Source organism: Lipophrys pholis, assembly GCF_963383615.2.
Source record: "Lipophrys pholis genome assembly, chromosome: 8".
In the NCBI taxonomy this organism is placed as follows: domain Eukaryota; kingdom Metazoa; phylum Chordata; class Actinopteri; order Blenniiformes; family Blenniidae; genus Lipophrys; species Lipophrys pholis.
In genome coordinates, this window is record NC_137630.1 from 1,887,572 (window position 1) to 1,908,412 (window position 20,841).

General features: G+C 46.1%; 1 protein-coding gene across 2 annotated transcripts; it reads right to left on the reverse strand.

Annotated features, from left to right (window-relative positions):
• Positions 1 to 406: 406 nt before the first annotated feature.
• On the reverse strand, positions 407 to 15,566 carry LOC308113027 (tumor necrosis factor receptor superfamily member 14-like). Of its 2 annotated transcripts, none has more exons than XM_080468920.1 (9): positions 15,526 to 15,566; positions 10,283 to 10,409; positions 5,872 to 5,965; positions 5,642 to 5,767; positions 3,963 to 4,118; positions 3,301 to 3,388; positions 3,051 to 3,232; positions 2,924 to 2,970; positions 407 to 1,669 (listed from the first exon to the last, which is right to left on the reverse strand). In XM_080468920.1, the coding sequence occupies exons 2-9, from the start codon at positions 10,322 to 10,324 to the stop codon at positions 1,640 to 1,642; spliced, it is 765 nt and encodes a 254-aa protein (XP_080325046.1). In that variant the 5' UTR covers positions 10,325 to 10,409; positions 15,526 to 15,566; the 3' UTR covers positions 407 to 1,639. The 2 variants fall into 2 exon arrangements, with proteins under 2 accessions (XP_080325046.1, XP_080325045.1); XM_080468919.1 differs by having other exon boundaries at positions 15,258 to 15,553.
• Between the last annotated feature and the right edge of the window lie 5,275 nt (positions 15,567 to 20,841).

Below are 20,841 nucleotides of genomic sequence, written 5' to 3' on the forward strand. Positions count from 1 at the left end.
CTGAACCAGAGCTGCACAGGCCAGAAAATCAAAGTTCCCAGAAATACAATCATTAATATTCGTTTCAGTCTCTGTGTTGATCTATTTGATGGATTTTCTTTGACATATCACGGCGTATCATCTGCATAGCAAGAGTCTGATTCTCCACTCAGCTCTGCAGCTTGAGTTTCAATCCTCAGACAGTTCATTCAGGCCAGACTTCCTTTGGAATTTCACAATAAAATACTTAACAAAACATAAAGTGTGAGATATAAACATTTTTGAAATTCCTGTCAATAATAATTCTTACAAATATCTGAAATGCTTGTTGATATCAAGTAACTGATCAGACATTATTCTAGTAACTGATGAATAAACTGGTACAATGAACCAACAAACACAATGTAGAGGCGACAAGCATTCATCTCAGGATTTGGAAAACAAGAACAGTTTTATTTACAGGGTCAAAAACACGAATAAATGTCCTAAGAACATCCTGTTTCTTTGATTCCACAATGAAAACCTGAAGAGCCAGAGAAGCGCAGACCTCAGCAGATCCTCCTTCACAAGCTCCTCCTCACACAAATATTAGTGCTAATCCACAGTAATTAGGACGATTAGTGCTAAAATAAAAGTAGTGAAATGTACCATGTAGGGTAAAAGGTACTGAATTATAAAGAAACGTGTGATAACATGTAAAAAGCAAGAACTTCAGACCAGTAAAGTAACAATGTTGGTCTTTTTCAATGGAATAAAGACAAAAATCTAATAATTTACCAAAAGTGTGATGAGATTCGAGCCGCTATAATATTTACTCAAAAATGGATCAGTATTACATAGGGAAGAGTATTAGGGCCATTGCAGAAGAAAAAATGTGGAGGTTAAAAAAAAAAAATAATAAAGCCTCAGGCGCTTCAGAAAAAAGTCCAAAATCAAAGTGAAGATTTCTTTATTATTTATTCTTTAGTACTATTATTGTCTTAATTCCAAAGTGGAAACGTCTGTCCATCCACATGTCAGCACAGGAGAAGCTTCTACAAACTGCATTGCAGGCGGATGAATGAAGTGATGATGTGGTGGGAGGATGCTTCAGAACAGGCTTCAGCTTTAATACTCTTCCGTAACTAACAACAACTGTAGCTCATAATGTGTTCATTTACAAATAAAACTGCATTTCTTCAAAATAAAAGCTTGTTTGCAGGTTTTGAGCAATTTGCTCGTGACAAATATGCAACACTTTTTTAAAATCCTGATGGTAAAATATCGTTATGTTATTGTCATTACATTCAGAACGACCGACACTACTGCGTTATTGGTTGGTACAAAGACTTTGGTGATGAGTTGTTAATGCTCTGAAGTGTCTAAAGTATTGGTCAGCCTGCGGGTCGTAACTTTTCTCTGAGCTGTTCGCTCGTTCGCTCCTCCTCCTCTGGATCCCTGAACAGCAGAGACCCTCACAGGAACACCACTATATCACTCATAGGGAGAGTAACTAGTTACCTGCTGAACTGGTAATGAGTATTGAGCAGTGTGAAGGGATGTCGGCTCTGTGTGGGTCAGTCCCACCCCTCCTCTATTGGGTTACGAGCGTCCAGAGTCACTCTCTGTCTCATTGAAGAGCTTCAGCTCTGCTTCTGGAGAACCAACAGCTTTGGGGTTTTCAGTCTTCAGCTCTGTTCTGCCGTTTCCTCTGCACCAAATCAGAGATCGTCGTTACAGACAGAGAACACCATGGTTTGAAACGCTCCAGTGAAACCTCGTTGGACATTATGAGACAGAACGTTCTGACTTCAACACTAAAGCTGTTGGCTGGATACATGCTCACACAGGATTACTTCAACAGCTGAAAGAGATTATTAATCTCAATGTGGTTCTTCTGGCTAAATAAAGGAAAAATAAAAACAAAGAAAAAATTATGTCAAAGTGAAAGGAGTGAAAATATGAGCAGGGATTTCTCCTTTGAGCAAAGAAGATCTGCTGCAAACAGATCCTCTCCCAATTCCTGTTGGCTTTGTATGAACCAGTAACTCTACAGCCCCTCTGTGGTGACTCTATATCAACTCTACAGCCCCTCTGTGGTGACTCTATATCAACTATACAGCCCCTCTGTGGTGACTCTATATCAACTCTACAGCCCCTCTGTGGTGACTCTATAACAACTCTACAGCCCCTCTGTGGTGACTCTATAACAACTCTCCAGCCTCTTCATAGTGACTCTATAACGACTCTACAGCCCCTCTGTAGTGACTCTATATCAACTCTACAGCCCCTCTGTGGTGACTCTATATCAACTCTACAGCCCCTCTGTGGTGACTCTATATCAACTCTCCAGCCTCTTCATAGTGACTCTATAACGACTCTACAGCCCCTCTGTAGTGACTCTATATCAACTCTACAGCCTCTCTGTAGTGACTCTATAACAACTCTCCAGCCTCTTCATAGTGACTCTATAACGACTCTACAGCCCCTCTGTAGTGACTCTATATCAACTCTACAGCCTCTCTGTAGTGACTCTATAACAACTCTCCAGCCTCTTCATAGTGACTCTATAACGACTCTACAATAACTCAATAACTTTTCATTAAAGAAAATCTCAAAGTTTTACTTTTACTACAAACACACAGTAAAATAAACAACACAGATACGTAACATTATTAATTTCCTTAAAGTGACATAGTGTAGAACAGGGGTGTCCAACCCCGGTCCTGGAGGACCCCGGTCCACCAGGTTCTAGTTCCTCCCTGCTTCAGCATACCTGAATCTAATGATGATGTCATCACCAAGGCTGTGAAAAAGCCCAATGAGGATTCAGGTGTGTTAAACTGGGAGGAGCTCCACCTGCAGGACAGGGACACTGGAGGACCAGGGTGGAGACCCTGGTGTAGAGCTATCGTGTCAAACTAAATGCTCAAACTGAGTTCATAAATGAGAGAAACAAACGTACCTCCGAGGTTCCGTCTGGATTTATTGGTTGTGGCTGTTGTAAGGAACCTAATTTAAAAACAGATAAAAAAATGAAAATATTATTTCATCATCTACAGAATAACATTTCCACAATATCCAAAGCTTACCTTTAGGTTCTCGTTTAATAATTACAACTATTCCAACTATTACACCTATTACAACTATTAAAACTGGTCCAATCAACAATGGAACCGCACGGTTCCTTGTCCCAGGACTGCTCTGGGTTCCACACTGAGCATCAGCTGAAGTGGTTCCAGCTGTTATCTGCTGCAGGTCCAGCTCCTCACATCTGGATGGACAGAGTGAAACATGAGAGGAACGTCCCTGCTGCTGCCAGAATGGAGAAGCTTCACTCACTTTGTATGCTGCTGACATGTTGTGCCGGATCCATTGGAGAAGGTTCCGTCACTGCAGTTGGAGCAGCGGGTGTCTGTGAAGGCTGTTCCTGCAGAACACAGTGATCAGTGACCCTGAGCTCCACTGACTGGGTGCAGCAGTGTGAAGAACCAGGCGTATCCATGGTGTGTCTGTAGCCTGCAGAGCTCCTGCTGTTAGACCTCCACCTCTCTGGCCTGCAGCACCAGACCACAGCCTGCATCCACCTACTTCCTCCACCTGGTTCCATTTGGATGATTGAGGCTTCAGAATGGGTCTTAAACAACAACGTCCGAGCTTCTTCTGCACTACTTTCTAGACTTTCAACACCTCCGTCACTGTTTTCACGGTGGGGTGGATTATCAGTCTGCTCTGTTGGGTCATGGTTCAGACAGAACCGAGGTCAGGAAGCCCGGTGGGTTTAGAAAGCAGTCCAGATGTGAAGCAATCCTGTATGAATCTACGGAAGGTTTCACAAGATTTACTGACTCCAACTTGATGTTGCACACACATCTGACCGAAACCTAAAATCCAGTCAATGAAGCATGTTTGCCTTCATCACTAGTACTAATAAAGATTAAATTCTTTTCACTTCCTGACCCAGCACAGAGAATACCAGGGATACATGAGGCGCCAACACCAACCTTCCTGCTGGATGTATTGACCCGGCTCACAGCTCCTGTGCCTCTTTGTTGCTGCACAGCCGTTAGTTGTAGAGTCGATACACAGAAATCCTTCCAGCGGTTCACAGACTGCGTCTGATGTCACTGTGCACGACGTCTTTACTGCCAAACCAGAACCTGTCAACACAAGTGGAGGTTACACAGACGGCACACAAACAGAACAATCCAAACGTTTCACAGGTTTTCTTTACTATTTTTATGAATTGATTAAACTCATTGTGGAAAGGTTTACAGTGGGTCCACGCCGCCTTGCAGGGCAGGATCCCCACCGCTCCTGCAGGGGGCGCACAGACGCTCCTGCTGGAGGACCACCGTCAGCACCTTGAGTCTGACTGTACAGGTCCAGTGACCAGCTTCCTCTGGCCGGCACTGCAGGACAGAACCACTGGACCGAGAACCACTGCAGGAACCACAACTGTCCTGCTTCTTCTGCCAGCCTCCACCCAATAGCACAGCCACTTAGCACAGATGCTAACCGCTAACCAAGGAACCACGAGCTTCCGCCGGCCTGGACAACAAACCAACACATTCAGAGACTCTGAGGAAACGCAGTACCTCCTGGCCATTAGAGTTATAGGATAGTGAGACACGACTCTGCACAGAACAGTTGAACTTTCATGAGGATGTGTTGATTAGATGATTTACTTCTACTGGTGATGACATTAGGAGGATTTAGCCAACCTGGAACTCAATTGGGGTCTTTCTGTACTTCCCTCACCTTGCCTCAGTTTTTAGGCTTTTCCACTACGTGTTAGTACCTGATACCAGGTACTTTCATGGTACCTTGTCCACCGAGATTCCAAGAGAGCTGAGGCGAGCTGACAGTGTGACGTCAGGCCACTGATTGGCCGGAGCATGAGGACACAGAGGAGTCAGGAGAACGACCAGTTCATACGAGTTAACCCGCTATTTTAAAACCCAATTACACCCAGAACGCTCACAGATAGAGCGACGCTCAGAGATCAACCAGTGGAGCAGCGATGAGAAGCTGACGTTTCTTTGTCTGGTGGCGACCAGAGGATTCAGGAGCTGGACGGAGCGACCCGCTACGAGCAGATGGACACCCACCAAGACCACCGGTGTTTCGGATGAACTGGTTTCCCTGTTAACTGGTGACCGACTTCCAAGAGCGTCTGTCGTCACAGCAGATGTTAAAAACCCAAATGAAACCCCTCGCTGTCCTGGTGAAAGCCGGTTAACCACATTTCTAGAGAAGTTTAAAGTATTGTACCGCTCGTCTTCTTTTCACATCAGCTGCTGCTAACAGATGGTGAAGAAGGTGTGATGACTCCGCACACACCGAGTGAGTCGAGCGAGTCGAGTGGTGACAGAACTATGTCATGGAAAAGTGCCTAATGGTAGCCGTGGCTCACACTAACAGGTCTGCAGGCTAATCTTTACTAACTTGTTAACTCGCAGTCCGACACAAAACACACCAAAGACACATCATACATCGTGGGACTCTCGGGAAAGCTGATTTTAGATTTCTGTCCATCTTTATCACGACTGAAAGGCTGAAACATGGAGTGAAGTCTCCACTCTCCTCCATCTTGGTTCAGGATCTTGATTCATGTGTTGCTTTGGTCTCATGTTGACGATCTGCTCACAGACTAATTAATGTAATAATGACAGAACTTTACCGGGATCGCAGGTGGTACAGGACAAACACCTCTTCAAGCCGTTGGGCTTTTCTCTGAAAGTTCCCTCCACACAGGGCAGACAGGAAGTGCTCCAAAACACTGTGCAGTCCGTTTTCACTCGACTTCCTGTTCAACACAAACATCAAAATGTGTCTGTTATAACCTGCTCTGCTGTCACAACAATGTCAATGTTCAGCTGCCAAACAGGAGTGGCCTCAGTCTGTTCTTACCTGCCTGACACATGGGACAACACTCATGGTTCACCTGGTACTCGGCTGGATGGCATGTGAGGGAATCTCCACTGAAGATATTCATCACAATCACCTGTCCAGAGAAATGGAACACTTCAGTAACAGAGACGAGCAGCAGGTGGAAAAACACAACAGATGAAAACTCTCATCGGAGGTCACCTTGTGAGCAGGACGGTGATGGAGAAGGAAGATGGAAAAGAAAAGACGAAGATCTGGAGAGGGGGAGAGCAGGGAGGAGACATCCTGGAGGACAGACCAGGGATCACAAACTGTAATCCCACTACATTACTCAGTAACAAGTTAGTAATTTCAGTTCCAGTTCCTGAAGCATCCATCTCCATGAAAAGCAAAGACCTGAAGATGTTAGACGTGTTTCTCATGGCGTACCAGGAGCAGCTCACCAGGACTGAAGTGTGTGAGCAGCCTGGACTCTCCTAACAACAGTCCTGATGTCTCACTCACATGTTGATCTGCTCCACCTGAGACACAGGGAGTGTCTCGGCTCACTAACACACACTGAGACACACTGAGGAACCATATTTGACAGAAATAAATCTGTGTGCTTAGAAAAAACCTTAGTTTTAGTTCAGCTCATGAAGAATTGTGTTTATATTTTTGTTCAGTGTATTTTAATGGCTGGATCAGTTAATATCCTGACAGCTCAGCTTATCACCTCCTGATAAGAGAGAACAACTACTTACCTTGATTTTCATCAAGTAATGAGAAACTTTACGACTGAAATCCAAACAAGTGTTTTTATTTGTAAAATATTGATTTGATTTGTTTTATTAATTAACTTACTGCTGTAATGGATCGAAGCAGAACAATAAACACTTTATATTTTAATGTGAACCTCTGGAGGGTAAAGACTTTGTGTCACGCCTCAGATCTTCAGGACCAAAGTCCAAACAGTCGCAATTACAGTCGTATCGTAGCAACCTGCTAACAGTCGTCTTAACCTCAGTGTGACCTTTGACCTTTGACCTGCATGTGGCAAACATGCTCGTCTCCCTTGGGTCCACACCCAGAGTAGACAGGGAACGCCACGAAACACTGCTGCTCTTCAGGCTCTCCTCCAGTGTGTGTGTGTGTGTGTGTGTGTGTGTGTGTGTGTGTGTGTGTGTGTGTGTGTGTGTGTGTGTGTGGACTCCCCCCGTCACCCCGTGTGTCTCCTCCTTTATGTGGCAGAGAGGTGAGGCAGCACACCTGATTGACATCAGCTGTGCTGCCTCACCTCTCTGCCACACTGCTAGACTATAGATAGATAGATAGATAGATAGATAGATAGATAGATAGATAGATAGATAGATAGATAGATAGATAGATAGATAGATAGATAGATAGATAGATAGATAGATAGATAGATAGATAGATAGATAGATAGATAGATAGACAGACAGACAGACAGACAGACAGACAGACAGACAGACAGACAGACAGACAGACAGACAGACAGACAGACAGACAGACAGATAGATAGATAGATAGATAGATAGATAGATAGATAGATAGATAGATAGATAGATAGATAGATAGATAGATAGATAGATAGACAGACAGACAGACAGACAGACAGACAGACAGACAGACAGACAGACAGACAGACAGATAGACAGATAGATAGATAGACAGATAAAAACAAGTCTAGAAGAGCTTCAGCAACACACATCAAATACTGAACAGGTAATGAAGATAATGGACGGCTCCATGTTAAAGGTTTATTTTTGCAGACTGACTTTATTCTGCCACATATTCAGGAAGAAACTCCACAATCTGACAGAACCAACACATGAACACTAGTTCTGTCAACTGGAAAGAATCTGAAGCTGGAACAGGAAGAACATGTTTTCCATTCAGGTCACACCCTCATATGTCGCCCTGACCCTGGTCGTCATGAAGCGCTTTGAGAGGATCATCCTGTCCCACATCAGAGACATCATCCCTGCAGACCTGGACAGACCAGAGGAACTGCTCTACAGAGGAACAGCTCTACAGAGGATGCAGCTCTACAGAGGATGCAGCTCCACAGAGGAACAGCTCTACAGAGGGTGTAGCTCTACAGAGGAACAGCTCTACAGAGGATGCAGCTCCACAGAGGAACAGCTCTACAGAGGGTGTAGCTCTACAGAGGAACAGCTCTACAGAGGAACAGCTCTACAGAGGATGCAGCTCTACAGAGGAACAGCTCTACAGAGGATGCAGCTCCACAGAGGATGCAGCTCCACAGAGGAACAGCTCTACAGAGGGTGCAGCTCTACAGAGGATGCAGCTCCACAGAGGATGCAGCTCCACAGAGGAACTGCTCTACAGAGGATGCAGCTCTACAGAGGAACAGCTCTACAGATGAACAGCTCTACAGAGGATGCAGCTCTACAGAGGATGCAGCTCTACAGAGGATGCAGCTCTACAGAGGAACTGCTCTACAGAGGAACTGCTCTACAGGGGATGCAGCTCTACAGAGGAACAGCTCTACAGAGGATGCAGCTCTACAGAGGGTGTAGCTCTACAGAGGATGCAGCTCTACAGAGGAACAGCTCTACAGAGGATGCAGCTCCACAGAGGATGCAGCTCCACAGAGGAACAGCTCTACAGAGGATGCAGCTCTACAGAGGATGCCGTCTCTGCTGCTCTCCACTCGACCCTGACTCACCTGGAACAACCTAACACATACTCCCAGATGCTCTTTATAGACTTCAGCTCTGCCTCCAACACAATAATCCCCATAAACTGCTCCACAAACTCTGGGATCTGGGACGCTCCACATGGATTATGGACTTTTTACCTGCAGGCCACAGAACGCCAGGTTAGGAAGACACACGTCCTCCACCATCATCCTGGACACTGGTGTGCCACAGGGCTATGTGCTCAGTCCAGCCCCGTTCACCCTCTTTACTCAGGACTGCTCCACCATCCACCCCTCAAACACTAGTGAAGTTTACTGATGACACCACTATAGTAGGACTCATCAGGGACAACGAGGAGGCTCACTACAGAGAGGAGGTCCAGCACCTGACTGGGTGGTGTCCAGAGAACAACCTGCTTCTGAACACCACCAAAACCAAGGAGGTCATTGTGGACTTCAGGAGGACCAGGAAGACCACCCCCTGTCCACTGCACATAAACGGTGAGAGGGTGGAGGCGGTGGACAACATCAAATTCCTGGGACTCCACATCACCAGGGACCTCTTCTTGGACCGTCAACACCTCCACCTGCTGAAGAGGCCACAGCAAAGGCTCTTCTTCCTCAGGAAGCTGAAGCAGGCTGGTCTCTCCCCTCAGCTCCTGGTGAAGGAGCACTGTGGAGAGCGTCCTCTGCCAGGGCATCACTGTGTGGTACTCCAGCTGCTGGGCTCAGGTAGTGAAGACAGCCCAGAGGATCATCGGAGCTGAGCTTCCTGACCTGGATGCTGTTTATGCTGGACGCCTGCAGAAGAGAGCCACCAGGATCTCCCCTCACTGCCAGGGTCCGAGGACAACCCAGAAACAGACTCCAACACAAGACTGGCGTTTGCAGGTTTTCATTGAAAGATCATGGTCAACAGGTTTACCATCAGCGTTCACAAAGGGAGTCCAGATCCAGGCAGAGGTTGGGACACGGGAAAATCCAAAACGTGAAGAATCACACGAGGAAAGGCTGGGGTCATGAAGCAAGCAAGGAGGAGACATGAAGGAGCAGGTTTAAATACATGAGGAGAGGGAAGTCCCACAGGAAGGACAAGAGGCAGAGACGCAGACAGACGGAGGCTTCACAACAAAACAGGAAGTGAACACAGAGTGCGAGACGCGGACTTGACGACACACAAAGACACAGACACGGACCCTTACACTGACAGGACTCACCCCGGACACCACCTGTTTGCCCCGCTCCCATCAGGGAAGCGATTCCACAGCATCAAAATACAGAGCAGCAGACTGAGGAGCAGCTTTTCCCCCAGAGCCGTAGCCTCCATCACCCCTCCCCTCCTCCACCCCCGCCCCCCACTCCCCTGCCTCAACCACAGACCGAGACAGAACATTCCACTCTAATCTAAAACTGCCTTCACTTTACATTGTAAATAATACTAGCTGCTGTTTTTATGCACCTCGTCTTCCTACTAGGCACCTTACTTCTTATTTATTCTAGTTATTCTACATTTGTAGTATTTCATTTCTTTTTCAGTCAATATCGCTGCTACCGACTGGCTGTCACCAACGAAGTTTCAATGTTTTATCACAATGACAAATAAAGTTCCTTATGTCTTTATGTCCTCATATCATCATAAGTCCACAGAGGCAGACTTCAGCAGGCCTTCACAGATCTTCAGTCAAATTTCTAATTCTCTTCAATAAACTGAGTCCAAAACACAAAGAGAGACACACAAACATCCCTGAAGGGAATAAAGCCTTTTACCATCAAGACCATGGTTGTTGGAGGCGTTCTCCTGGGAGCCATTTTCTCAGGCTGGTTGAGGGTTTTCTTGTCGTGAAGCCGTCATCTCACTGAGGTTTGGAGGAGGACAGTTTAAACATCCAGAACTCTGCAACAAAGCACAAGGAGACATTTTGACTGGAGCAGAGAAAAAAACCTCAAAACAACAAGTCAGAAACACGTGACTCACATCCAAACGTCCTGAATATTTCTGACAAACTGAGATATTCTGCACTCCACCTCAGAGCTTCTATGATAGACCGCTGACATGATGTACCAGTGTACAGTAACCTTCATAGCTTTCACTTTCTGGATGAAGTCTACAAGAACACACACACACACACACACACACACACACACACACACACACACACACACACACACACACACACACACACACACACACACACACACACACACACACACACACACACACACACACACACACACACACACACACACACAGCTCCGTGTTTTCTTCATTATAAAAGCTCATTCAGAGTGAAACTGAGACTCTGGTGTCTTAATTTGAACTCATGACATAAGAAAATAAAATGTTAAATGTAAGGTATTTGTTATAAACTGAATAATACTTCTGTTTGAAGTTTGGGACTTTGCTCTGTTCTCATGTTTTCTCTTTGCTCATGTTTGAAGAGGAAGTTTTGTTCTGGTTTTACATTCTCCGTTTGTGTTTTTTGTCTGTTTGCTTCACCTTTGTGCTCCATAAAGGCCGATTCATCCTCCATAAGAACAAGAAGAAAGTTCAACACCGTGGGGTCCTGCTGAATAAAATGACATCATTTTCTTCTTCCAGCTCCTTCTGGCCGAAGAAATTTGGTTGTGCTGTCCCAACGGTCCAGGACGAAGTATGTTGGAGCTGCACTGCTGAAACTTCCAGCTGTCTAATGACTATCAGTCATATTTTAATCATGTTTAGCTTTAAACCTCGCTACTGTATGAGCCCCAAAGCTCGTTAACGTGTCGGAGGGCGGAATTACGTGATGCCCCTGAATGCATCACTCAGCTCCTGCATAGGGATGTTCGGTATACCGGTACTGTATTGGTATCTCGGTACCAAGACAGACGTTTGACGGGGATAATCTGAAAACAGGTGTAAATTGTCCTCAATTAACGGAATAATCTCTTCCCTGTCAGACTCCGATAAATGTGACAAAAATGATTCCAAATCATTCAGCACCTCGGAGTTTCGTAAACGAACAACCAGCATTAAACCACGTTTTTCCTCCAGGCCATCATCACACACATACGGTGGAGGAGCTTCACACGTCACAACAACAGGGTCCTCAGAAGCACAAGGGAGTCAACCCTACCAAAGTAACGCTTTAGCATGTTAACATGACTCACACCAGTTCTTCTTTTACCATCAGGAGCTTTAATCACATAATCAGAGTCACTTATTTTACGCTCCAGCTCAGACCTGTAAATCAACACTGTGGACTGGATCCAAGCAACGGCAACAACAACAGAACTTGATCACCTGGTTTGAACACCCTCGGTACAGATTTTTTGTGTCGCTTCATGTCAGACTGAGCCTGCGAGAGAATTCCCTGAGCCAGACGAAAAGCATGGTGGAGACGCTCATGAAAGGTACCGACATAGTCCAGCACATTATGCTCAAGCTGAGGAGACTCCGACAACCATCTTTCCTTCAGAAGACACAGTGGGCCCAAACACTAGATCACACGGACTGAAACCTGAAGATTCTTGGGGAGTTTCACGTACCGCAAACATTAACGAAGGCAGAGCCTCATCCGGGTCTTTCTTAGTCTCCAAGCTCAATGTTCACATCATGGACTTCAGTGTCTGATGGAACCTTTCCAATGCCCCTTGAGACTCCGGGTGGTAAGGACTCCATTTCTGATGTTTAATATTTAACTCCTTAACCACCTGAGCAAACAGTCGAGACATAAAGTTTGTGCCTTGGTCAGTTTGGATTTATTTTAGTCGCCCAAATGTAGAAAACACCTGGATCAGCGCCTTAACAACAGGTTTAACTCTTAGCGTGCGTAAGGGGATCGCCTGTAGGTAACGAGGAGCAACACACATGGCGGTCAGGATACACTGAAGCCCAGATTTAGTTTTTGGCAGCGGCCCCACACAGTCAAGCATCATCTTTCAAATGGTTCCCCAACCACAGGAATCGGGTGCAAAGGTGCCGGTGGAACGGGTTGGTTGGGTTCTCCAGCGAGCTGACGTGTGTGAGAAGATCAGCAGTGATTGGCCACGTCTGTTTTCAATCCAGGCCAAAAGAAACTGCTCAACACACGGTGGTAAGGTTTTTTACACCAAGACGGCCTGCTAAACAATCGTGTGCGAGACTAAGCACCTGTAGGCGATACACTTTTGGCAGAACTATCTGATACACAGCGTGTAACTGGTCAGAACCAGGACTCCACTTTCTCATCAACACCACATTTTCTAAAAAGAAAAGTGGTGACGTGCCGTCGTCAGCTGAAACAGAAGCAACACACAGAGTGAGAGCTGAATCCTTTTTCTGAGCAGAAATCAACATTTGACGAGTCACATTCAGGTTCAACTCTTCATCACCAGGAAACAGAGAAACGTCCTCCACAACCAAAGATTTATCACTCATCCAGGTGTGACATGAATGACTCAGACAGATCAACAATATCACAGAGTTTACGAGCCTGTGCGTGCAACGGCGCACACTGGGAACAGAGTTGGTGCAGAGCGGTCAGCAGAGGGGTCAGCAGAGGGGTCAGCAGAGCGGTCAGCAGACGAAACGGAGACAACCACTGGATGAGGAAAAAGGTTTCCTCCAGCTGAATCATTACCTAGAATGAATGCAGCACCACTGACTGGCCACCGCGGACACAACTACTTTCACCTGACCTGTGACCAGCGGTGACTGTAAATACAGCTGATGCAGTGGAGCTCCCGATGTCCCACACCAACACATCACAACCACAACAAGTCTCACGAGATGGCGGCAGGACGCCACTCAACATCACAGAATGGTAAGCAGCAGTATCGTTACCGGAACCTTTTCTTTTTCCAGCAGACACGGAAACAAAGCCCTGCGTGGCCACCGGTTTGAAACGGGCATCAACTTCAGCCACTTTACGCACCGGAGGCGCAGGACGCACCGGAGGCTCAGGACTCACCGGAGGCTCAGGACTCACCGGAGGCTCAGGACTCACTGCAGACGAAGACGTGGTTTTAATCAGACACACACCTGCAGGCGGTTTATTAGATTTACACAAACCTTCTTTTCTTTTCAGAGCTGGACAAGTGGCAATAAAGTGACCCGGCTCACGGCAGTAGAAACACTCGGTTGTCACTGGCAGCTGTGGAAACTTTTTTACCCGTGAGTTTCGGTGAACCATTTCTCCGCTCAGATGCAAAACTTGGACTGCGAGACGACGGAGCAGAAAAAACACTTTGCTGAGTCAGGATGGACTCCTCAGCGAGGACGGCTGCTTCCGTCACAGAAACCACTTTTTGTTCATTCAGATACACGACGGTGTGTTCAGGTAAACATTTTGAATTCCTCAAGCAGGATTCACTCACGCATTTCCTCCACAGTTCTAACATTACATGCTTGACACCGTTTGTCAAACAAACTCCACATTGGTCTGGTGGTCATGTCTCTCTCTTCTTCGAAAACTTTGCCTGTAAGCCTCAGGAACTAGTTCACAGGCCTGCAGCACAGCTTCCTTAAAAGTGCTGTAATCCAGACTCTGCTCCATGGACAGACTAGCACAGACCTCCTGCACTTTACCCACAAGTTTACACTGCAGCAGTCAGGACCAAAACTCTGGAGGACACTAACGCAGAAGCGAAGCGTTGAAAAGCACTGAAATATGAATCCACCTCAGATTGACGAAATGGAGGAACCAAGGCAATGTGCTGACTCATGTCAAAGCCTTGGTGGGGACTCTGGTGGGGTGGACCATGAGGGGATGATGGACTGCAGAATAAACCACTCCCCGCTCTATTTCCAGTGCCTTTACCCTCAGATGCATGGCTTCTACCTCCATCTCCTGCTTACGGACCTCCATCTCCTGCTTACGCACCTCTACCTCCTGCTTACGTACCTCCATCTCCTGGGCTATTTTATTTTACATGCGAAGCAACACACCCATTATATTCATTCATCTCCTCCCTCTTATCCGTTTCTGGGTCGTGGGGGTTTCAGTCTGAGCACCGTCACCCAGATCACATCGCACCATTAAGAACCTTCCTGCAGGTGGAGAGCCTACAGGAAGGTGGCGCCCGGCGTGGGACATGAACCCTCTACCTTGAGATTGTGAGTCTCATGCTCTACCAGCTGAGCTCGCCGGGGGACCCCATTATATTTCTGTTGTAAATTATAAGAAAGGTAAGCACTACGTTGTTTTTTTCTTTAACAATGCACAGCAGAGTTTGCTAAGCAGTGTTCTCAGGTATTTTGGATTTAGTAACTTATAAGTTTATTTAAAAGTCACCTGCATTTGACTTTGAAAGTGTCCTTTGTTACTTGACATTATCTGATTTAGGCAGTGTTGTGAGATAAATTGCCTTTGTTTTATTAGATTTTCTGCACTATTTATCCTGTTGAAAGCCTTAATGTTTTCAATCTGTTAAAGATTGTGTTACTGATAGCAGGTCGTTTGAAGTGTTTTTCACTTGTATTGTATTGTACACAATGTCTGGTTCAGTTAATCCAGGAAACACATATCCTGGGTATGTTTGGTAATTGTGTGAGTAGTTTCATTACGTTACGTCATTATGATTACCCAGCTGTCACATTCTATTTACATTGCAGAGAGCAGATTATAAACCAAACATTAAGTATTAACACTTTCATATGTCGAATCTTGAGTCCAGCAGTTTGGACCTTTTCTGCCCTTCAGATTCAGGAAATCAACATGAAGAAAGTAAAGATCAGCCAGGTTTAACGAGAGCTACATGAGAGTTTTACTAACGTCCTCACCTTGAACCCGCTGTTTGTTCCAGGTTTTAATCTCCAGAATTAGGAAAAAAAAGAGGTTTTTCTGTCGCTCCGAGTAGAAAAGGCGGAGACTTCAGGGACACGAGAGACTCTACTTTCACATTCTTTCATGGAATTCAATTCAATTCTCTTCCTTCCTGTTATATTGTATACTGTAATTCTTATTGTACTATACTAACTATTTTCCCTCTTTGTATTTTGTTTTTTGTTAATAAATAGTTTAAAAAATAAATAAAAATAAATACCGCACCTTTTGTCGGACATCACGTGACAATCACACGTACATAGACTTGTCTATGTAGAACCGAGGACATATCTCACTAGACGTAACACCGCCACTGAGGCTGGTTGTCTTCATGTTTATTCGCTATAAAAAAGAAATAAGAAAACATGTGTCCACCACACGGAGAGCAGGATCGGAACCAAACAGTCACGATGGGGGCCTCAGCCTGAACCAAAATAAACTTATTATCATCATTCAGTGATTTGTAACTCATTTCCGCTGTTTTTATGTTGTTATTCTTATTGACTGAGACATTACTTTGCTCATTGTGTTTATAGTCTGTCCTAAAGGGTGACAGAGATTCTTCATTGACAGGATCCAGCAGTAAAATACAACACCTATTTAAAACACAATTAAGACACAAGCTCACAAATACAGACGACTAAAGTAAATGTTAAAAGCAGTCGATAAAAACAACTTGGGAAGGTTCAGTGTCTCTTTTGGTTTGGTTCAGGGTGATCACTGCAGCGGGAATAAAGGATTTATCATTGTTTTTGTGCACCAGTGGGATTTTGTGACTGGAGGGAGTGATGGGGGATGAGGAGTGGTGGAGGAATGATGGAGGGAGTGAGAGGTGATGGAGGGGGGGAGTTGAGTGGTGGAGGGGTGATGGAGGGAGTGAGAGGTGATGGAGGGGGTGAGTTGAGTGGTGGAGGGGTGATGGAGGGAGTGAGAGGTGATGGAGGGGGTGAGTTGAGTGGTGGAGGAATGATGGAGGGAGTGAGAGGTGATGGAGGGGATGAGTTGAGTGGTGGAGGGGTGATGGAGGGAGTGAGAGGTGATGGAGGGGGTGAGTTGAGTGGTGGAGGAGTGATGGAGGGAGTAGGAGAGGTGATGGAAGGGGTGAGAGAGGTTATGGAGGGGGTGAGAGGTGATGGAGGGGGTGAGTTGAGTGGTGGAGGGGTGATGGAGGGAGTGAGAGGTGATGGAGGGGGTGAGAGAGGTTATGGAGGGAGTGAGAGGTGATGGAGGGGGTGAGTTGAGTGGTGGAGGAGTGATGGAGGGAGTGAGAGGTGATGGAGGGGGTGAGAGAGGTTATGGAGGGGGTGAGAGGTGATGGAGGGGGTGAGTTGAGTGGTGGAGGGGTGATGGAGGAGTGATGGAGGGAGTAGGAGAGGTGATGGAAGGGGTGAGAGAGGTTATGGAGGGAGTGAGAGGTGATGGAGGGGGTGAGTTGAGTGGTGGAGGGGTGATGGAAGGAGTAGGAGAGGTGATGGAGGGGGTGAGAGAAGTGATGGGGGTGAGTTGAGTGGAAAGGTGTAATGGAGGGAGTGACATTTAAATCCTCTGAACACAAAAGGCAGTAGAAGTGACGTAACTTCCTGTGTGGAGGGGCAATAGATGATCAGGCCATGCCCCTTCTGGTCTGGCGGCGCCGGTCGTCTGCAGCCAGCCGCTCTTCCTCCAGAATGGTGGGGATCAGTGGAAACCCGGACGTGACGTCATCAACTGTTCATGTACTGCAGAGCTGATCCACACTCTCCCTACATGTACAGGATACGGTTCATATGTACGACACAATGAGGAGGACAGACGACTGAGATGAAGTGGTGAGTGATCCTGAAGTCTCAACGACAAGCTGATTGTTAATCCAAGTACAACTTTTATTGACAAATGTAAAGACAGTAAGACAAAGTAGTCGCACACAGATTCAGTGGTCCCACATTTCTGTTTAAAAAAGAAAATACTCATCACTCCACTACTGTTGGACCCTCTTTGAAGACATTTGTCGTAATGGCAGGATGAGTAAGAAACTGCTTTGGTTCAAGAACATTCCACCGACTCAACAGGAAGTCAAATTAAACATCTCATCAGGACAAACAGACTTCTCGTCACTGACATTTGCATTGAAGCAGTAAGTGCAAAATGTGCAAATCTCTTGGCCAAAAGGTTCACCTGATAAAGGGGGCGGGGTCACATGACCTCATTTAAGGCTGGTTTCAAACAGGAAGCAGGGATTTGTTTGTCATTGAAACCATAAAAATACAAAAGACATTTCCTCCCTTTCTGAACCGTCGTCGTCAAACACGTCAAAGCACCAGCGAGTTTGTCTGCGAGGTTTGGGTCGTTATTCTTTTTAGGAGGATTTACATCTCGTCAAAATACCAAACATGGAACACTTGATGTTTAAAATCACATATATTCATGTGCTTTAGACTAAATACAGCAGAAGAAGTCACAGTGTTGGAAGAGGATTTGATCCTAAACTAGCAGGATTTGTTCATCTTGGTTATCTTAGGCTGGGAAAGTGTGAGAGGAAGAAGCCATGAAGGCGTGAGGACGTGTGCAGAGATAAAACCTGCTCTCATGGCGACTCTCCCCTGTGGAGCAGGTGTAACGGAGCCGTTTGTCATTGAACTGGATCAGATCCTCGGTCCTGACGTGGCGGGGAAAAACAAGCCGTGGCGCCGTCTCATTAAAATCATCACATGAAGCAGACAGTAGTACCGTGACATTAACATTCAACACAACTTATTCTGGTTCTTTCAAACTAATTTAAAAGTCTTCTTCTGCTTTTCTGGGAGGTGGGAGGACAAAAGAAGGGGGACTGGTTTTGGTTGGAGGGTCTGACCTGAAGGAGGCAGCTCATGTCCAGGATTGAGCAGATGGAAAGCAGTTCCAGGTACAGAAGTACACACCAGGACTGCAGTCAAACCATTTGGTTATTTTAGGACATTTAAAGAAACGAATCATGTGAGTCTGCAGACACTTTAGTTTGTTTCACTTCCTCATGGAACCCGAGACACCAGGACCGACTGCCGTCCCTCCAGACCGTCACTGAGATGTGTGGACATGGAACCCGAGACACCAGGACCGACTGCCGTCCCTCCAGACCGTCACTGAGATGTGTGGACATGGAACCCGAGACACCAGGACCGACTGCCGTCCCTCCAGACCGTCACTGAGATGTGTGGACATGGAACCCGAGACACCAGGACCGACTGCCGTCCCTCCAGACTGTGTGGACATGGAAGCATCATTTACTGAGCTTCACTCACAAACACCCTTCAGGGACATGTGGTACAGCCCTGGTACAGCGAACACAAGACCATTGTCTGTGAGCTGGAGCCGTAATAACACCTGTAATAACACCTGTAATAAGACTTGTGCACTAAAGAACTGCACAGCAGTTTGTTTCCCAGTGAAAGATGGAATCTCTTCCTCAGTAGAAACCTTTTAGTTTTTCAGTCTTCTGCTTTCAGACACTGTTTACAACTTGTTTTAGAAAACTTAAAGTCTGTCGTATTCTAAGAAGTTATGCTAATCAGGTAGCTGCACCCCGCCCCTTCCTGTACCATCCCGTCAGCCCCGCCCCTTCCTGTACCATCCAGTCAGCCCCGCCCCTTCCCGTACCATCCAGTCCATGCAGTCAGACTGAACACAACAGAAGCTGCAGCTGCTTATTATCGACCGACCGACCGACCAACCAACCCGTCAGGCCTTATCTAAAGGGGACATATCATGCTAAATCCACTTTTTTAGCCCTTAAATGCATGTTGTTGTATATTTAGAGTGTTTAGAAGTACAGAAAAGTTCAAAGTAGTCTCTTCAGGTGCTCCGTTGATATCTTTATATTCTGTTTTGGTCATATTTTGCGATCGGTTTCGATTTTTCTATTCTCTATTACGTTTTTTGAACAATGACGTCACAGTATTCTCAGCGGAACTGCCAAATTAGGACATCGACATTTCGAGCAATCCGCCATTTTTGTTTCTCGCTGCGATTTTGTAGTCCAACCGAAGTTACGAGAGGATAAGTGGAAATGTTCGGTTGTTGGATGTAGTAACCCACAAGCTTCGTTACACCGTCTCCCAGCATCAGAACCTTTTCCAAGTGCCTGGTTGAGTTTTATTTTTCACAGACGACGAACAGAGCACTTCGGTAAGCTGTATATAACGCTAAAAAGTGTGATGATAAGACGTCCCTGTCATTGTTTTGTTAGCATTAGCAGTTGCACCGTCTTCATATGTTAGCGCTGTGTGCTCGTTTTAGATTAGAATGTAACCTCTGTGTTAAATAGTCGTTGTAATACAGGCAGTATTGTAGTAGTGGGCATGGATGGAGAAGTTAGTGTAAATATAATAACACACCATTGCGTTACATCCATATGAAGACGTTGTTCTTCAGGTGCATCATGGTCATTTTCATCTGGCTCCGCCGGGTCCGACTCTGGCTCCAACATGTATGGCTGGATGGACAAATCTTCCGTTGTTGACATTTTGTAAATAATGTGTGAATATAAAGTTTCTGCGCCGCTAGATAATTGTATCTGTTCTATCAAACTACAAAGATGGCCGAACAGGGTGGAGTTGAACCGAGTGTCACCTCTGCAACCTGGAGAGGAGGCGGGGTATGAAGAGACCGCCCCAAAACCAGTTGCTCTCAGAAGCACATCAGAAAAGGGGTAGAAAAGGGGCCTGTGGAGCTCTAATAATGAGGAATTCAGACCCAAGCATTGCAGTTCCGCTTTATATAGACCACAACTGTATGATTTATTTGTAAAAAGGAAGGATTTAAAAGCATGATATGTCTCCTTTAAATCACCCGTCTGCCCCTGAAGGCCCCTGAGAGTCTGTGGTTGTAGAAGCCAGGCCACAGAGACAGAAACAGACCCGAATGTCACTCCACCTGCTGTCCTGTGAAGTTCCTGAGATTCCATTCCATTGGGTTACTTGAAGGCAGATCGGAGCTGTTTGAAAGCCGCCCGTCTCTCCTTCTGCTCCTCGGCCTCCTTCTTCTTGGCCTCCTGTTCCTGACGGATCTCCACCTCGAACTGGTTGGAGTCGCTGATGGCCTGAACCTGTCCAACAGGACGACATCTTTAAACCCACTGCCACAGCAAAACAACCAACCTGCTACCCACAATGCACCGGGGCAGACCAACGCCGCTCTGCTGCCAGACGTCTTCTGATACCTGAAGACATTTTCACACACAATCATACAATCACACAGCGAGAATCCCTGCAGAGCAGCTGACATATTGCTCTCTCCAGGATTTCAGGATTTTGCCATCGCAACTATTATCCCTGGGATTTTATCGCAACCTGCAACTTTAACCAACCAACGCAACTGTTCTGCAATTCTGAGCGAGATGACGGCTAAAGAGAGAAAAACTGGTTCTTAATGAGTCACAAGAGTGTACGGAGACTGCTGTGTGGTTTAATGCTGCTGCTGCTGTGCAGTGGTGTGGTGGGCTGTGGTGTGGTGTGGTGGGCAGTGGTGTGCAGTGGCGTGGTGTGCAGTGGTGTGGTGAACGTGGACGAAAAAAGCATTAAAAGCAGC